The following is a 17,420-nucleotide window of genomic DNA, read 5'->3' on the forward strand; positions in this document are numbered from 1 at the left end:
CCCTTTAAGATCTACAATATATAGTAGAAAGTTAATGCTGTAATGGAATAACTTTTGTATCTTGTGCATGAACCAAAGCATAGATTAGGTTCAAAGCTTTGATTTGATGCTTATTTCTTAGTATTTCCAAGAAAAAGTGTATTTAAGTAACCACAGTGCTGTGTACTTTTTAAATTTACGTTATACAGTGTGCTCAGCGGCGCACCCTGCTGGAGGTTTTGCAGGGTTTCGTTCAGCCCACCCCCTTCAGCCGGCCTGCAGAGGGAGGTATGTGAGAAGAGCACATGCTCAAACTCCTTCCACCTTAGAACACTTTTCCTCCAGGCCAGTCATGAGTCGGTACAATTAGAGCTGATTTTTCTTTCTGTTTCTGCTCACCTCTGGAAAGATAATATTAGTTGCAACAAGTCTAAATAAATTGTCTATGTCTAAATCTCTTTACAAAACTACAATTTCAAATAAAAAAAAAGAGTATTGCAGAGGATGTTTAAAATATTTGCTATGCAGTGTTGATGGTCTCTCTCTCTTTCACTCTCACTTGCATATACACACACAAAGAGGAGAGTGTATTGGTTGAGTTTCAGCCGACTTTGTGTATTGTGGTGTTCTCTGCGTTGGTGGAGTCTAACACTGGTCTCCAGGTTACAGCCATGCGTGTGCTTACTGCACTGGGACAGCAGCCTGGTGAGTGGATGCATAACAAAACCACAACACAGCATTATTTGCCATTAGCATATACTTTCCATAGCACACATTCTCCACACTCCAGTTGCTCTTTTGGCCTCATTATGAACATTAAATTAAAGCATAGACTATTTTCAGTAAGTGTAAATAGTGAAAGATGCTATTTGCACCCCTAATTAACCTTTGTGCGTCAATTTAAAAAAGTTATTCAGAGGTCCTTAGAGGACAAAAAAGTCAAAAAACTGCTATAATAACATTAATATTATTTTCCACTTTCAATTAGTAAATTTTTTTTAACCAACATCATTCCTGATCATAATTACCAAATATTCATTCATTTTCAGGATTTTAACCCTTTAAATTCCAGTTTGTTTATATAATGCCACTTGTTTTTTTTATGAAACAAAAAACACAAAAAAAAAACCCACACAAAAAAAATTATTTTCCATACACTAAATGCTAAGGGGAATTGTTTATTTATTTTTTATTTTTTGGGGATTATCACAGTCTGGGATATGTCAGTGATTGGCAACAACACTGATTTTGATGCATTATTGTTTTTTGTGCAGTGTCAGATATAAAAAAAAAAAAAAAACCTCACACTCAGGATCTTAGAGGACAAAAAACTGCCATAAAAATATTATATATTAATATTATTTTCCACTTTGACGTAGATTTTTTTAACCAACATCAGTCCTGATCATAACTACCAAATATTCATTAATTTTCAGGATTTTAACCCTTTAAATGTCAGTTTGTTTACATAATGCTACTGTTGGGTTTTACACACACACACACACACACAAATTTCTCAATACACACATACAAAACACACTCTGATATCCATACCAACACACCCACACAATTTTAGCTGCATCATTTATTCAATTGGCCTGCAGTGCTCTATAATACAGAAAACAGAAAATAGGGAAAAAGCATGTATTTGCTCCATAGTCTAAACATGAGAAAAATGGCACATCTGGTGGAAAATATTAAAAATAAAAATTTTGAAGCCAGGGCTCTGGAAAGAAAGCATAATATCATAGAATTCATGATTTTATGCTTTAATGGCACTGGGATCAAAGTTTGCAGTTTTAATGGGTTTCAATGAGGACATTTTTGTCCTGAAGATCCTGTGTGTAACTGTTTTGTGTACACAGTGTATTATAGATGTATTATAGGAACTGAGGTTGAAATATCAAAATTCCCCAAAAAATACACACCTTTGGCAAAATGTATGCCGTTGGCATTAACACAGCCAAAATGACTGAAAAAACCAAAATGTCCCGAAGCTCGCATAAGGGTTAAATAACATACCATATGGGGTAGGGGCATTACAATTCACTCATCTAACGATTTGGTTTGGTTCACGATTCTTTAAACTAAGCCTGAATCAATCGAAGTTAAGATTTATTTTTATTATTACTTTTAAAGACATGCAAAACAGTTCCTTTTCTTTAAAATGTAGCTGAAAGTACTGTTCTTAAAAGTGCTAAATGGTCCATCAGAGATGTACTGGGACTAAAAATCTGCCCAGAACAGGGCAATGGTGATACCAAATGGAAATGTTAGCTAATAATTCTGCTTGCTGAAAAGACAGAACTACGTTAGATCCTGATTACATCCATTTAAAATATTTAAAATTAAAATATAATTTATAATAATTTACTAAAATAATATTGTCTCTGATTACATCTAAATATTCTTTTCAAAAATAAAATTTTAATGGAAGTGCATGCTTATCCTGTTAAATAATCATTTATTGTTGATATCAATCAGACATGACATTGGACATTAGGATTATATTCCCCCATAGCATTATTATACTTTATATTCAGCAATATGTAGTATATATAGTACATTAAAATGGCACTAGCATTAAACATCTGTAAACCTTAATTTTCTGTCACGCAGTCAGAGCAGATCACTCTCACGCTTCAACCTGACATTCGATCCCTCACGCTGAGAAGTTGCATCTCTCTCCTGCTCCTTTTTGTCCCTGTATTACATTCACTTACATGGTTTCAGTTTTCATAGTTTCCGCCAAACTCATCATACAAAACCTGTGGCTGCTAGTGTCCAGTTGTATTTTAGAGCTCCTTATGTACAATGAAGCGATTTCCATTTGTATGCCTGCGTCACACAGGCTTAGGACGTTGCGCGTATTGGATAAACAGACGTTAAGTAATAAAAAATGTAAAAAGCGTCTCATCTCCACAATGCACATCATCGAAATTTGAACCGCGATGAATCGTGCCATTAGAAACCATTAAACCCCTAGTATAGGGGCATCACAGCAGCATGTTTATTATATTTATTAAGAGTCCCACAGACACCCTACTCTAACCCCTAAACCTAACCCTAACCTTCCCTTACAAAATGAAACCATGTATTTACTACATAGTATCACCATAGTATTTTGTAGTAAAATAATAGTAGCCACAAAATTAAACATGGTTACTAAATGAACACCAAATTACTGTAGTAAGACCATGGTTAATTGCATTAAAACTATGGCTTCCACCAAAAACATGGTTACTACAATATAACTACTGCATAGTAAAACCATGGTAAATTTTACCCAGATCAAACATTTCTCTCAACTCCCCAACTATCACTGTGACCAAATCACTGCGAGAAAATCAACTTTTATTTACAATTTGCATGCTGTCTATTACCACAGAAAATTTCAGTTTGTGAAAACAGGAAAATCTTGTTCACAGTAATGCACTTGCAATGCAAGTCTATGGGTTAAGGCAGTGCACTGGGAAAAACGTTAAAATCCACACTGTGTCAAAAGTATAGCCACAAGACTAAGGGGCCATTCACACCAAACATGTTTCTTCATCCGTCCGTTCTGTTTTTCCAAATAGTTTTTCTATGTAAACATGCGCTAGACGGACGTCTTTGATGCGTTGCATCTCTTTTAAAAAGCAGGTATTGAGACACCTGCTTTCTGTTATATTAGTTACACCGCATCTAGATTTTTTTAGTGCATGAACCCTCTGGAATGCCTTACCCTAAAGTATCGGGTTCCATAATGGTGCCAGACTTTTTGTCACATTTTAAGTCCATTGAATATGTTGGTCAAGGTTTCTTGCATCAAAAGCAAACTTCACCCTCTCTCTGACCCCACCACTCTGTTCTAACCAGATGTGTTGCAGTGAAATAAAAATTTGTCTGTCTACATTAAACAGAATAATGTTTTTGTGATGTGTTGCAGTCACAGTCAGTCAGGAATAATGATTGTTATATTATAATTAGGAATAGTAATTTTCATCCTTGTTGAATACTAAATGGGCTCTGATATGTAAATGTGAATGGTCATATGATAATGTACTCAAGGTTGTGGTGACACTTGTTTTGCTCTTCACAGGCTTGTTAGCACAGACATATGTTGAGAAAGCTGTCGATCATTTGACCAGACTCATTCTTGAGGAAGAAGATGCTCAAGTGAGGTAGTCACACATAAACGATCATGGGAAGGATAACTTAAAGCTGAAGTGTGCAATTTCTGTGCCACTAGCATCACCAAATGGAATTGCAAGAATAATCACTGTTTTCAAACAGATTCCAGAAATATTCCCCAAGTTCCATTGGTTGTACAAGCAGACAGTCCTGCCCCAAACTCACACCATTGGTCGAACCAATGTTGCTGTGACGTGCTGGACGTGGTGCTTAAACAAAGCAATGTTTTGATAGCACCATAGTATTCCTTTTTTTTTTTTTTTTTAAACCTGAGATATACGAGAGGGAAATTTAACATTGAAATATTACACACATCAGCTTTAAAGATTTGACCTACACTGAAATTTCTGTGTGCCTCTGTTTCAGTTCAGCTGTGGTGGAGTGCTCAGGCTCTCTGGCTCATCTACATCCAAAAGCCTTCATCTCCAGGATGATTCCTCAACTAAAAGAAGAGATCTTCTCAGGTTGGACTCTCCTATTGCCACCCAGGATAGATGACACGCATACAACATTCATGCCAGATTAATAGCAAATCACTTCATCAGTGCACACTTTGATATTGGAGCACTTTTCTTTACAGACCTAGCGTCTAACGGCGCTGTGCGCCAGCGATGTGTGACTGCATTAGCACCCGTGTCATCTCAGCTCAGTGTGGTGCAAGAGAGCGCCCCCGTGCTGTTGCAGTTGCTGGCTTCAGCCCACACAGGTATACTTTCATATATTCACAGTAACAGTTTCATGAAAATTTCATGACTTTTACAGTTTTTGCAGATTTCTGCTGATAAAATAAGCAATGCATCATATTGTACTGATATCTATGCAATAATTAATGAGAGGGCATGCTTTATTGCTACAGCCTCTTCAGCTGTGACTATATTTACAATACAGTACAACCTCGATTGTCTTATTGCTTTATAAAATGTTCACTATATAATTAAAGGGATAGTTAATCAAAAAATTTAAATTCTCTCATTAATTCACCCTCATGCCATCCCAGATGTGTATGACTATCTTTCTTCTGCAAAACACAGATTGTTTTAAATAATATTTCAGCTCTGTTGGTCCTCACAATGCAAGTGAATGGTGACCAGAACTCAAAGTAATCCATACGACTCACGGTTTAATCCATGTCTTCTGAAGTGATATGATAGGTGTGTGTTAGAAACAGATCAATATTTATGTCCTTTTTTAACTGTAAATCTACACTTTCACTTCCACATTCAGCCACAGTCTGGTCGGGGCTGGTCAGAGTTGGAGATTTATAGTAAAAAAGGACTTAAATATTGATCTGTTTCTCAACAACACTTATCATATCACTTCTGAAGATATGGATTAAACCAGTGGAGTTTCCTTTGTCATTTTTGGACCTTCTGAGTTCTGGTCCCATTCACTTGCATTATGTGGACCTACAGAGCTGAAATATTCTTCTAAATATCTTTGTGTTTTGCAGAAGGAAAATCATACACATCTGGGATGGTATGAGAGTGAGCAAATGATGTGGGAATTTTCATTTTTGGGTGAACTATCCCTTTAAAATGTTGAAGATACAAATTTTCATTTATAACATTTTTTTTATTAAGCCAGTTCAATAAGTGTCATCCTTCCGCTAAGATATAGTCCTTGACATGTAAACTGCAGTTAATATTTGGGTGCTGCACATTGATATACACAGTAACAAGGTGAAGGCATCAACCAGGGTTTGGCATCCATGGCTGGAACGCTGCATTGACCAATCAGATCAGTTTTATAGTATTTATTATATTAACATTGATCTTTCAGGTAGCTATGGTTTCACTCTGGAAGAAGTGACATCTGTATGCATCAGTTTGCAGAGGATAGCAGAACATGCACGTGGCACTGAGGAGATAGGCCAATTCTTCCATGACATCATCATTCCGCGCCTCTTAGGCCTGGCCTTGCAGGCAGCTCTGCAGAGTAATAACTCTCGTGACTCTGACTAGCTTTTTTTTTTTTTTTTTTGGTGTATGCAAGTGTTTTTGTACATTTTTTTTGTCTATGCTGTGTATTTAACTGTTGCTTTATCCCACAGATCACAGTAGTCCACTAACAGATGAAGCAGTTCTATCCGCTATAGTTCCTGTTATCAGCACAGCCTGTGCTGCGTTACAAACAGAGTGAGTCAAGAGGGAAGCATGCCACTTATGCCCCTCCACAGTAAACTCATCTAAACATTAAATGTAAATAAGTTGACACAGACTTGTTGACATAATGAAAACACACAAACATCCATCATATCAAAAATAATCAAGAAAGCCCTGTGATATCAAGACTGAAACTGCACTGTTCTGTTGTAGATTAGCATCCCACATGGCGGCCCAGGTTGTTACTCTTTTCCTGGATGGAGATATGTCCTTTCTGCCAGAAAATGCCTTCCCCTCACAAATCCAGTTGCTTCAGGTACGAGGATCTTAGTTGAGCTCAACTCACAAGCCTAGTTTTACTATTGAACTCTAAAAATCTAAAGAGGTCTTTATACAGCCAAGTGAAAGCATTTGTGGGGAAAAAAATGAAGTTAAAGTAAATTGTGACTGTCTAACATTCTTTGGGAGAAATATCCCAAATTTTGTCATTATGAAATCTGTTATTTTTATGTTGGCTAGGAAAAGCCAAAATACTGTTCTACTATTTAAGCTTCTTTTTCTGAGACCAAAATTATCAAGAGGAACTCCTCCTATAGCTCTGAAGCTATATCTACCAAACTTTGCACAGACCTTCAGACTGTTCTGACTTAGCATGCCATATCTTTTCTAACTGGTTGGACATACGGTTTCCACACAGCGGAAGATCAGATACCGGAAAAATCCCATTCACTTACACTGACGGAATGTTCAGATGAGCCAAGACTATTCAAACTCAATCTGTCAAAATTCAAATGTAAACAAACCCACAGAAGGCCTTTAATATGCTCTGAAGGCAGACAAGAAGAGCCACGTCGCGGCTAGGACAGGATGCTTTGATGCGGGTGCTGTGCAGATACACAAAAGTTACGAAGGTTTTTCACTTCAAGAATGAGCAAAATGACGTTGATGAGTTTGCAGGTTAGTGTATGAAGCTTGTGTAACAGCACAAGCTGTACGATTAGAAATGGCTACGTTTATTATGCACTTTGAATGAATAGGTTTCATTCAAGCTGTCAACCCACAAAAAGACTTAGGCTACTTGTAACTGAAAATACATTGTGTAGACTATATGAAAGATACATATACACAATATATAATCCAATGATGGCTCGAGTAAATAATCTATGTCCTTAATTGATTTGAGTCTAATTTAATGGAAGTTTATGCGAATTGCGCTCCGTGGCACGGCAGAAATTTGATCTGCCTCTGGAGTTGTATCTGGGCGACGCCGACAGACAGCAAGTGGCGGTGGTGTGTGTACCTTAATAGAAAACAATTGTTTCAAATTTAATGACGTGCCATGTCATCTGCCAGACGCGTCTGGTGTGCGACCTCCCCCCCCCAGTCTCTCTCTCTTTTCTATCTACTATTCTTTCTTGTTTTTCTTTCTTGTCATCTCTATCTATTATTCTGTCTTTATCTTTTTTCTAGATCTATCTATCTCTCTCTTGTATCTATCACTCTTTCTTTCTGTCATCTCTATTTATTACACTGTCTTTCCTTTTTATATTTTTTCTAGATCTATCTCTCTCTTCTATCACTCTTTCTTTTGTATCTATCACTTTCTGTCATATCTATTTTTCTTTCTTTTTATCCTTCCATCCATTATTTTCTTTTTATCCTTCCAACCATCCATTATTCTTTCTTTCCTTCTTTTTATCCTTCCATCCATTATTTTCTTTTTATCCTTCCAACCATCCATTATTCTTTCTTTCCTTCTTTTTATCCTTTATCCATTATTTTCTTTTATCCTTCTTTTTAACCTTCCATACATCCATTATTTTCTTTTTATCCTTCCATCCATTATTCTCTTTCTTTCCTCCTTTTATCTTTATCTATCCATTATTTTCTTCATCCTTCCATCCATCCATTATCCTCTTTCATTCCTTCTTTTTATCCTTCCATCCATTATTCTTTCTTTCCTTCTTTTTGTCCTTTATCCATTATTTTCTTTTTATCCTTCCATCCATTATTCTTTCTTTCCTTTTTATCCTTTCTTCTTTCTCTCATCTGTCTGTCACATAGCAACACCCTAGCGACAACCCAGAGCACCCTAGCAACTCCCTAGCGATCACCCAGAACACCCTAGCAACTGTCTACCAAGCACCTAGTATCTGCTCTTGTTTTCCCACAGAGCCAGGCAGAGTCCAGGGGCCTATCTCAGTTGGTTTGTCTGCTGATGGCCTGTGTCTGCTCTCTTCCACGCAGTGTAAGTTTAAATAAAGAGTCTCATCACAGTATTCATTTAAGGGATTTAGCTACCCACTTAATTACATAAACATCATAGCTAATGCAAATTATGACATCTACATTTGATGGATTACATGGCAGGTGGACATTCCTGAGATCAACAGGCTTCTTGTCCAGTTGGAGGAACTGAGCTGTACGTGTCCACACTTGTTTTCCTACACCTTTGCAGCAAAATGCTTCGCTGGCTTGATCAACAAGAGGCCTGCAGGTACACAAACAATGAGATTATCTTCTTTCCACATCACATTGCCCTAAATTTTGTGCTACATTGCCTAATGGAAGACTCTTCTATCAATCTACGTCACTGGAAATAATGAATGAGTTATTTGAGCCCTGGAGTTTATTTACCTGATCTGCATAGTGATTTGTGAGAGTGAAATTGTGTGTGGTGTGTGCGTTCAGGTGAAGCTCTAGATGCGGTGCTGGAGAGAGTGTTGAAGAGGATCAGTGTTGAATTGGAGAATGTTTCCTCTTCACAACGAACACAAGCATTCACACTGCTGCTCTGGGTAAAATACACTGTCAATACATTGGAGGACTTATGAGTAACTGTTTATATTTTCTTTTTTTTAATTAGCTGTGTTTGCTAAGGTAAGCATCCGTATTACTATTGCTAATACTTGTGGTTAGGGATTTCAACAAACCTCTAACCACCAGGATTCAACTTCGCCATGTAATGCATCCCACATGTATGTGCTACATTTTTAGTAATCAGACTTTTCATCTGTTGGAGAAAATGGGTGAAAAAAAAAAAAATACTTTAGACTTGTATTGAAGGAGAGAGCCAAACTACGTCTAGACATCATAGACGTAGAGTGTAGACTTTCCTACACTTGCGGTTGGCCGCTCTTTTTTTTTTTTAAAGAGCAAATTGCTGATTTAATGCCTATATATCACTAATACAATTATGGCAAATGAGATGATAAAATTGCATTTAAGATTTTGTTTACACATTATTTACTCATTATTCCATTAAAAAAAAAATGTAAAACAGAAAATGCATTATCTTATGCATATAGTTTGTTGGTAGATCTTGGAACTAACACAAGTGGTAGGTGGGTCATTTACAAATAAGCTTGTCTGAGGTGATGAAAATGAGAAATCATTTAAAAACAAATCTAGTTTAAAAATAGTGTCAAGTTTGTACAAATGTAATCTTTGTGTCCAATTTAGTTTCATACATTTTTGAAAAACATTTTATAGCATTTTCCAAAAAATAAAAATTGGTTTAATTACTTTAAACCATCAAGAAAAAGGTATTAAAATACTTTCCTTTCTCCTTGAGTACACAACCTTTAAAAATTCAAATCTTTTTATTTTTCAAGGTTAAAAAATATTTTTACAATTATCATGAATTTGAGTCACAAATATCAAGATGTTTTCTCAGGGTTACACTACATGACTTGAACAAAATGTGCCTTTTTATGAAAATGTCAAAATATGTTATATTTTTTCAATTAGCTTCACACTCTCTAAAGGGAGTCTAAACGTCTCCTTTTTTTCATGGTTTTTGTCAACATAAATAAAAAAAAAAGTCAACCTACATGTTGATTACACATGACTTTAAAGGGATAGTTTACCCAAAAATGAAATTCTCTCATAATTTACTCACCCTCATGCCATCCCAGACTTTCTTCCTTCTGCTGAACAGAAATTAAGATTTTTTTCTTCATGTCTTCAGAAGTGATGTGATAGGTGTGGGTGAGAAACAGATCAATCTTTAAGTACTTTTTTTACTATAAATGTCCACTTTAACTTCCATATTCTTCTTCTTTTTGTTTTTGGCGATTCACATTCTTTGTGCATATCGCCCCCTACTGGGCAGGGAGGAGAATTTATAGTAAAAAAAAAAAAAAAAAAAGACAGTAAATATTGATCTGTTTCTCAGCCACACCTACCATATCACTTCTGAAGATATGGATTTAAACACTGGAGTGATATGGATTACTTTTATGCTGCCTTTATATTCTTTTTGGAGCTTCAAAGTTCTGGTCACCATTCACTTGCGTTGTGAGGACCTACAGAGCTGAGATATTCTTCTAAAAATCTTTGTTTGTGTTCAGCAGAAGAAAGTCCTACGAATCTGGGATGGCATAAGGTTGAGTAAATTATGAATTTTCATTTTTGGGTGAACTTTTCATTTCAAAACACAATTGTTTCACTGCTTATTTATTTTTAAGAAATATTAATAAAAGATTATTCTGTACTACTCATGCCAACATTTCTTTAAGAATTTCAGCTTTGAATGAGGCTTTCATTAATTTTCATTTTTATTTATTTTTTTTTTTTATTCTTATTGAGAATATACAGGTGCATCTCAATAAATTAGAATGTCGTGGAAAAGTTCATTTATTTCAGTAATTCAACTCAAATTGTGAAACTCGTGTATTAAATAAATTCAGTGCACACAGACTGAAGAAGTTTAAGTCTTTGGTTCTTTTAATTGTGATGATTTTGGCTCACATTTAACAAAAACCCACCAATTCACTATCTCAAAAAATTAGAATACGGTGACATGCCAATCAGCTAATCAACTCAAAACACCTGCAAAGGTTTCCTGAGCCTTCAAAATGGTCTCTCAGTTTGGTTCACTAGGCTACACAGTCATGGGGAAGACTGCTGATCTGACAGTTGTCCAGAAGACAATCAATGACACCCTTCACAAGGAGGGTAAGCCACAAACATTCATTGCCAAAGAAGCTGGCTGTTCACAGAGTGCTGTATCCAAGCATGTTAACAGAAAGTTGAGTGGAAGGAAAAAGTGTGGAAGAAAAAGATGCACAACCAACCGAGAGAACCGCAGCCTTATGATTGTCAAGCAAAATCGATTCAAGAATTTGGGTGAACTTCACAAAGAATGGACTGAGGCTGGGGTCAAGGCTTCAAGAGCCACCACACACAGACATGTCAAGGAATTTGGCTACAGTTGTCGTATTCCTCTTGTTAAGGCACTCCTGAACCACAGACAACGTCAGAGGCGTCTTACCTGGGCTAAGGAGAAGAAGAACTGGACTGTTGCCCAGTGGTCCAAAGTCCTCTTTTCAGATGAGAGCAAGTTCTGTATTTCATTTGGAAACCAAGGTCCTAGAGTCTGGAGGAAGGGTGGAGAAGCTCATAGCCCAAGTTGCTTGAAGTTCAGTGTTAAGTTTCCACAGTCTGTGATGATTTGAGGTGCAATGTCATCTGCTGGTGTGGGTCCATTGTGTTTTTTGAAAACCAAAGTCACTGCACCCGTTTACCAAGAAATTTTGGAGCACTTCATGCTTCCTTCTGCTGACCAGCTTTTTAAAGATGCTGATTTCATTTTCCATCAGGATTTGGCACCTGCCCACACTGCCAAAAGCACCAAAAGTTGGTTAAATGACCATGGTGTTGGTGTGCTTGACTGGCCAGCAAACTCACCAGACCTGAACCCCATAGAGAATCTATGGGGTATTGTCAAGAGGAAAATGAGAAACAAGAGACCAAAAAATGCAGATGAGCTGAAGGCCACTGTCAAAGAAACCTGGGCTTCCATACCACCTCAGCAGTGCCACAAACTGATCACCTCCATGCCACGCCAAATTGAGGCAGTAATTAAAGCAAAAGGAGCCCCTACCAAGTATTGAGTACATATACAGTAAATGAACATACTTTCCAGAAGGCCAACAATTCACTAAAAATGTTTTTTTTATTGGTCTTATGATGTATTCTAATTTTTTGAGATAGTGAATTGGTGGGTTTTTGTTAAATGTGAGACAAAATTATCACAATTAAAAGAACCAGAGACTTAAACTACTTCAGTCTGTGTGCATTGAATTTATTTAATACACGAGTTTCACAATTTGAGTTGAATTACTGAAATAAATGAACTTTTCCACGACATTCTAATTTATTGAGATGCACCTGTAATTTAATAGATATGGACAAAAAAATTTGTCACATTATTGACCTAGCTAACACTGGTCAGTGCTGATATAATCTCAAAATGGCCAAATATTGGCTGATTTATCAATCTGACTGATGTAAATCTCCATCCACTATTCTTTACCATACGTTTTGCACCTCATAATTACTGCTTTTCAACCTGAACTATACAAGTAATAGATCTAATTTGATGTATAAACAATTACAACTCATTAATAACAGAGTAACATTTGTTTGTGGTTTGGCTCTCTGACAAATTACATTTTTGTGTAGGTGGCCAAGGCCCTCCTCTTACGGTACCATCCACTATCAACAGTCCTGACTGACAAGGTAAAAGCTTCTCTTTTTATTCTCAGATTGTTTGTTTGTTTCATGGGTTGTTTGTCATGTAAGTATGATCTCTCTTCTTCTCCTGTTTATTTCCAGCTCTTTGCTCTGTTAAGTGACCCAGAATTAGGATGTAAGGTGGCTGATGGTTTTTGCATTCTCATGAGTGATTCGCCGGACGTGCTTAATCGTAACTGCCATGCCGATGTGCGTATCATGTACCGACAACGATTTTTCGCTGAAAGCTCAACCAAACTTGTTCAAGGCTTCAACTCTGCAAAACAGGGTACCACCGGATTACCACTTCCTTTCTTAAAGGGATAGTTCACCCAAAAATTTAAATTCTCTCATTTACTCACCCTCATGCCATCCCAGATGTGTATGACTTTCTTCAGCAGAACACAAAGTATATAGAAGAATATCTCGGCTCAATAGGTGCATTACAGTACAAAAAATTATGATCAGACTTTTGCAGCTCAAACTCACATAAAGGAAACATAGAAGCAATCCATATGACTCCAGTGGTTTAATCCATGTCTTCAGAAGCATTATAATAGGTGTGGTTGAGAAAAATATCAAAATGTAAGTCCAATTTATTTATTTTTTTTACTTTAAATCTCCACTTTAAGTGGAGATTTAAAGTAAAAAAAGGACTTACTTTTTGATATTTTTCTCACCCACACTTATTAGATTGCTTCTATGTTTCCTTTGTGATTTTTGGAGCTACAAAGGTCTGATCACTTTTTTTTTTTTTTTTTTTTTTTAGCTTTGTGAGGACCTACAGAGTGGAGATTCTTCTAAAAATCTTTGTTCTGCAGAAGAAAGTCATACACATCTGGGATGGCATGAGGGTGAGTAAATGATGAGAGAATTGTCATTTTTGGGTGAACATCCCTTTAATCATCAGTACAGCTGAGCTGCTTCATTCCTACATCTAAAAACAATTTTCCCCCACAGACAAGAAGTCGTGCTATTTGAAAGCCCTGTCCCACATTGTCAATAACCTTCCCAGACAAGTCCAGCTCACAGAGCTTCCTGCAGTGAGTGCTTTCAATTAAACAACTATTAAATGAGAGCACCGGATGCAGTGCTAATGTTTGTTGTGCTGTTCTGGGTTCAGTTGCTGCCGCTCCTGCTAGAAGCATTGTCATGTCCAGATCAGGGGGTGCAGCTGTCTACTCTGTCCTGCATGCAGCCGGTGTTGCTGGAGCCCCCACCGGCCCTCAACAACCAACTGGAGGGCCTATTTTCTCGCCTGTTGGCCCTCACTACCAGCCCTGCTATGGTACCTCTTTTAACAATTCATTGGAAAGAAAGTCTTCCATTTGACTTTAAGCTGCAGTATTTGACAGGTTAATCTCTGTTCCTCTCTTTAGAAAGTGAGAATTGCATCTCTGCGCTGCGTTAATGCTCTCTCCCGTCTGCCTGAACATATGGTAAGAGAGTCAAACTCATGATCAGCATCCCAGATGTGTACGCCTTTCTTCTGCAGAACACAAATTAAGATTTTTAGAAGAATATCTCAGCTTTGTATGTCCATATAGTGAATGTGAATGGTGGCCAGAACTTTGAAGCTCCAAAATATGACAAAGGCAGCATAAAAGTAATCCATAAGACTCCAGTTGTAAATCTATGTATTCAGAAGTGATATAAGTTTGGGTGAGAAACAGATCAATATTTAAGTCCTTTTTACTCTAAATCTACTTTTAGATGCATTTTTTGTTTTGTTTTTGTTTTTTTGGTGATTCGCATTCTTCATGCATATTGCCATTTACTGTGCCGAGAGGAGAACGAAGAAAAGGAAAAGAATAAATAAATCATATTTGCATATCAGCCCAGTAAGTGGCAATATGCACGAAGAATGCAAATTGCCAAAAACAGAAGAACTACTCTCATGAATGTGCATAGAAGGGCTGTGTGAAAGCAGTATTTTCTTTTGTCATGGTGCTGTAGATTCAGAGGCAGTGTAGGAAACAATGGTTCATTGCTTTGCATGGTTTGTTGATTTAAGTCCCACTTCTTTTTTTTAGAAAAGTCTCCCTATTAATGGTCAAAATAATTGTCAGATTACTTCGGTTTTTTTTGTCTCTCTTTCAGATCCTGCCATTCCGTGCCAGAGTGCTGAAAGCTCTTGATGTTCCTCTAGATGACAAGAAGAGGCTTGTGAGGAGGGAAGCTGTGGCTGCTCGAGGAGAATGGTGAGTTGGCCATCTTTTCACGTACAGTCACTTTAAGGGAATAGTTCACACAAAAATGAGAATTCTGTCATAATTTACTCACCGTCATGTCCTTCCAAACCTGCATGTCCTCATTTCTTATGTGGAACACAAAAGATGTTCTTTTCAATAGGAGAATATCTTTTCAATACAATGGAAGTAGTGCCTCTCTTTAAGCTTAAAGGACCTCAAAGTACCATAAAATATGTCCATGGGATTCGTGCCTCATATTCCAAGTCTTCTGAAGGCTTACAATAAGTTTTGGTAATAAACAAGCCAGAGTGTAAGTAATTTCTCAGTCAAATCTGTATGTCAGTGTTCATGAGTGTCTTGCGTGGTTTAGTTCTAAAACAAATGCAGTTCTGTCATTGTGCTCATGAACTGAAAAATGACTTCATTTTAGGTTGTTTTTCACCAAAACGTATGCTTTCAGAAGACTTGGAATATGAGGCATGAGTCGCATGGATTGATTTTGATACTTTTGGGATACTTTTTAGATACTTTTGGGATACTTTTTATATTGTAATACGTTGTAAAATATTGTAGGAGTGCACATTTTTTATCCCTTATTTCAGTGGTTCTCAAAGTGTGGGCCGCGCCCCATGTAATACAGAGGTATTACAAGGGGGGTGCAGAAGACTGACCCATCCTCAAATCTCGTTCACTTTCACACATTCAACAAAAATAGTGAAAATACACATAAGAACCGATGTGTGCAATTTCTTTTCCTCTGCCTTTTCTCCTGCCTCGTTTAAACTTTCGCCTTGCACCGCAGCGCGTCCTGCGCACGCAGCTCTTGACAGCCCAAAGCGCTGATGTCAGGTGCGCTCGTGTAAACAAGTTCATTTTTGCGAAAGTTTTTCTTGTTTCAAAGGGAGGCGTGACCCGAAAAAATTGAGAACCACTTATTTGTTTGAATGAGCAGCTGGAAGCAGTGAAGCGCAAACATTTCAAAATAAGAGTCCCTGGCGTATTTAAAAGTTATAGTGCCTTTCATGTTAAAAATTCCATGCTATGAATCACACCTCGCTATGCTGTGCTTAATAATGAATAACAGTCAGCACAGTAAAACACAGAATATTTTTCTCTTTAATGCTTTAGGTTAAGTCTTTTTATGCACTGTTATTACAGCAAAGTGCCACATCAGCGATATATTTCAAGTCGATCAGTCGTTAAATCCTCTTCTGAGTAATGTTCCCGTATATGTGAGGTGCTCTCGAGAGATTAAAGTCTTTTGCTGATTCTGTCTGACACTGCTTAAATATATGTTTGCAGTAAAAAGGTTTAAGCCACTGTACCCACACCATTATCTTGCAGTTCTGCACTTTTGAATGTGCAGTGAGGATCACCCTGAAGCACTCCAGAGGAAAACATTGGCTATCATTGGCTTCTTTCTGCGTTCAGGATGCGCATAAACTGTTTTGTGCCGCTCTATTGCAGCCTTTATTTCTTTAATAGTTTTGTACAGTAAGATGTGATCGTTATTTAGCCTATTTATTTGTTAAATATTCATTAGTTACCATGTCATTCAATAGTTAAGTGTCCGTATATCCCTCTGAAACGCATCTGATTGGGGCCACATGAACAGAATGGAGCCTAATTATACATTATTATCCTTAACACAGACTAGCCGTTCAAACACCTGACCGACTAGTGGATTATGAAAATTGGCAGTTTTGCACATCCCATTTCCAATCTAATGTCAATTTTCTTGTCTTCAGGTTTTTGTTAGGTAGCCCTGGTGGAAGATGAACAGATCAGTGCTGCTACATCCACAGCTGGTAGAACATTGAGTGGACCAGAAAGTTTGGACTTCTAGAGATGGATCACCACTCACAGATTTTACTCCCCTACCCCCTTTTTATGATAAGGCTTCTGCTCTAAAAACACCATGTTTGGAGTTGGCCTGTTTGCGCACAGCAATGGCTACGCAACCTGTGGACTGCCGTGAACTTGAAAATGAACCCAAATGATGCACTGAGAGTGAACTGGCTCTTTTTTTAGACAGGCCTTTAACAACTGACGCTGGATCAGGATCCTGTAGTAAACTACATGTATTGTGTGCCAGCGGTAAGAATGGCATTATCATTTCAGACTGTGTGCCAGTGTGCTCTTACACCACACATCTGGTTCTGCTGACATGTTTTGTACACCACCTCAGATTTCAGTTTAACCATGTATTCCTCTTATAGGAATGTTAGTTTGATGAAGAGCGTAAAGATTGCAGTTATTGAATGTGCTATTAATATTACTGTCTCAAAGTCAGTATTTTCATTAGCCACAAGATTAACTGACAAAAGTGATGCCAAGAATATAAAACAATATTGAAAAGTTCTGTCAATAAAAACTTTTTGTAAATGTATACATTGTGGTGAAACTTTGCTGCAAATAAAAGTAAATTCATGTTTAAAAATAAAAGATACACATT

The 17,420-nt window shown here is 37.2% G+C and overlaps 1 protein-coding gene across 2 annotated transcripts in view; it reads left to right on the plus strand.

Moving 5' to 3' along the window:
• The window catches only part of LOC127427380 (MMS19 nucleotide excision repair protein homolog), a 31,562-nt gene extending 14,150 nt beyond the window's left edge, over positions 1 to 17,412 (plus strand). For both annotated transcript variants that reach the window (XM_051674967.1, XM_051674968.1), the window contains exons 14-31: positions 189 to 267; positions 559 to 684; positions 4,061 to 4,142; positions 4,519 to 4,616; positions 4,733 to 4,858; positions 5,932 to 6,087; positions 6,203 to 6,287; positions 6,468 to 6,570; positions 8,428 to 8,502; positions 8,625 to 8,751; positions 8,946 to 9,052; positions 12,723 to 12,779; positions 12,876 to 13,062; positions 13,734 to 13,816; positions 13,897 to 14,061; positions 14,153 to 14,212; positions 14,874 to 14,974; positions 16,714 to 17,412. In XM_051674967.1, the coding sequence (XP_051530927.1) occupies positions 189 to 267; positions 559 to 684; positions 4,061 to 4,142; positions 4,519 to 4,616; positions 4,733 to 4,858; positions 5,932 to 6,087; positions 6,203 to 6,287; positions 6,468 to 6,570; positions 8,428 to 8,502; positions 8,625 to 8,751; positions 8,946 to 9,052; positions 12,723 to 12,779; positions 12,876 to 13,062; positions 13,734 to 13,816; positions 13,897 to 14,061; positions 14,153 to 14,212; positions 14,874 to 14,974; positions 16,714 to 16,744 (1,848 nt within the window). In that variant the 3' untranslated portion in view covers positions 16,745 to 17,412. The remainder of the gene's footprint in view (positions 1 to 188; positions 268 to 558; positions 685 to 4,060; positions 4,143 to 4,518; positions 4,617 to 4,732; positions 4,859 to 5,931; positions 6,088 to 6,202; positions 6,288 to 6,467; positions 6,571 to 8,427; positions 8,503 to 8,624; positions 8,752 to 8,945; positions 9,053 to 12,722; positions 12,780 to 12,875; positions 13,063 to 13,733; positions 13,817 to 13,896; positions 14,062 to 14,152; positions 14,213 to 14,873; positions 14,975 to 16,713) is intronic.
• Positions 17,413 to 17,420: the final 8 nt, after the last annotated feature.

This window comes from Myxocyprinus asiaticus, chromosome 36 (assembly GCF_019703515.2).
Source record: "Myxocyprinus asiaticus isolate MX2 ecotype Aquarium Trade chromosome 36, UBuf_Myxa_2, whole genome shotgun sequence".
In the NCBI taxonomy this organism is placed as follows: domain Eukaryota; kingdom Metazoa; phylum Chordata; class Actinopteri; order Cypriniformes; family Catostomidae; genus Myxocyprinus; species Myxocyprinus asiaticus.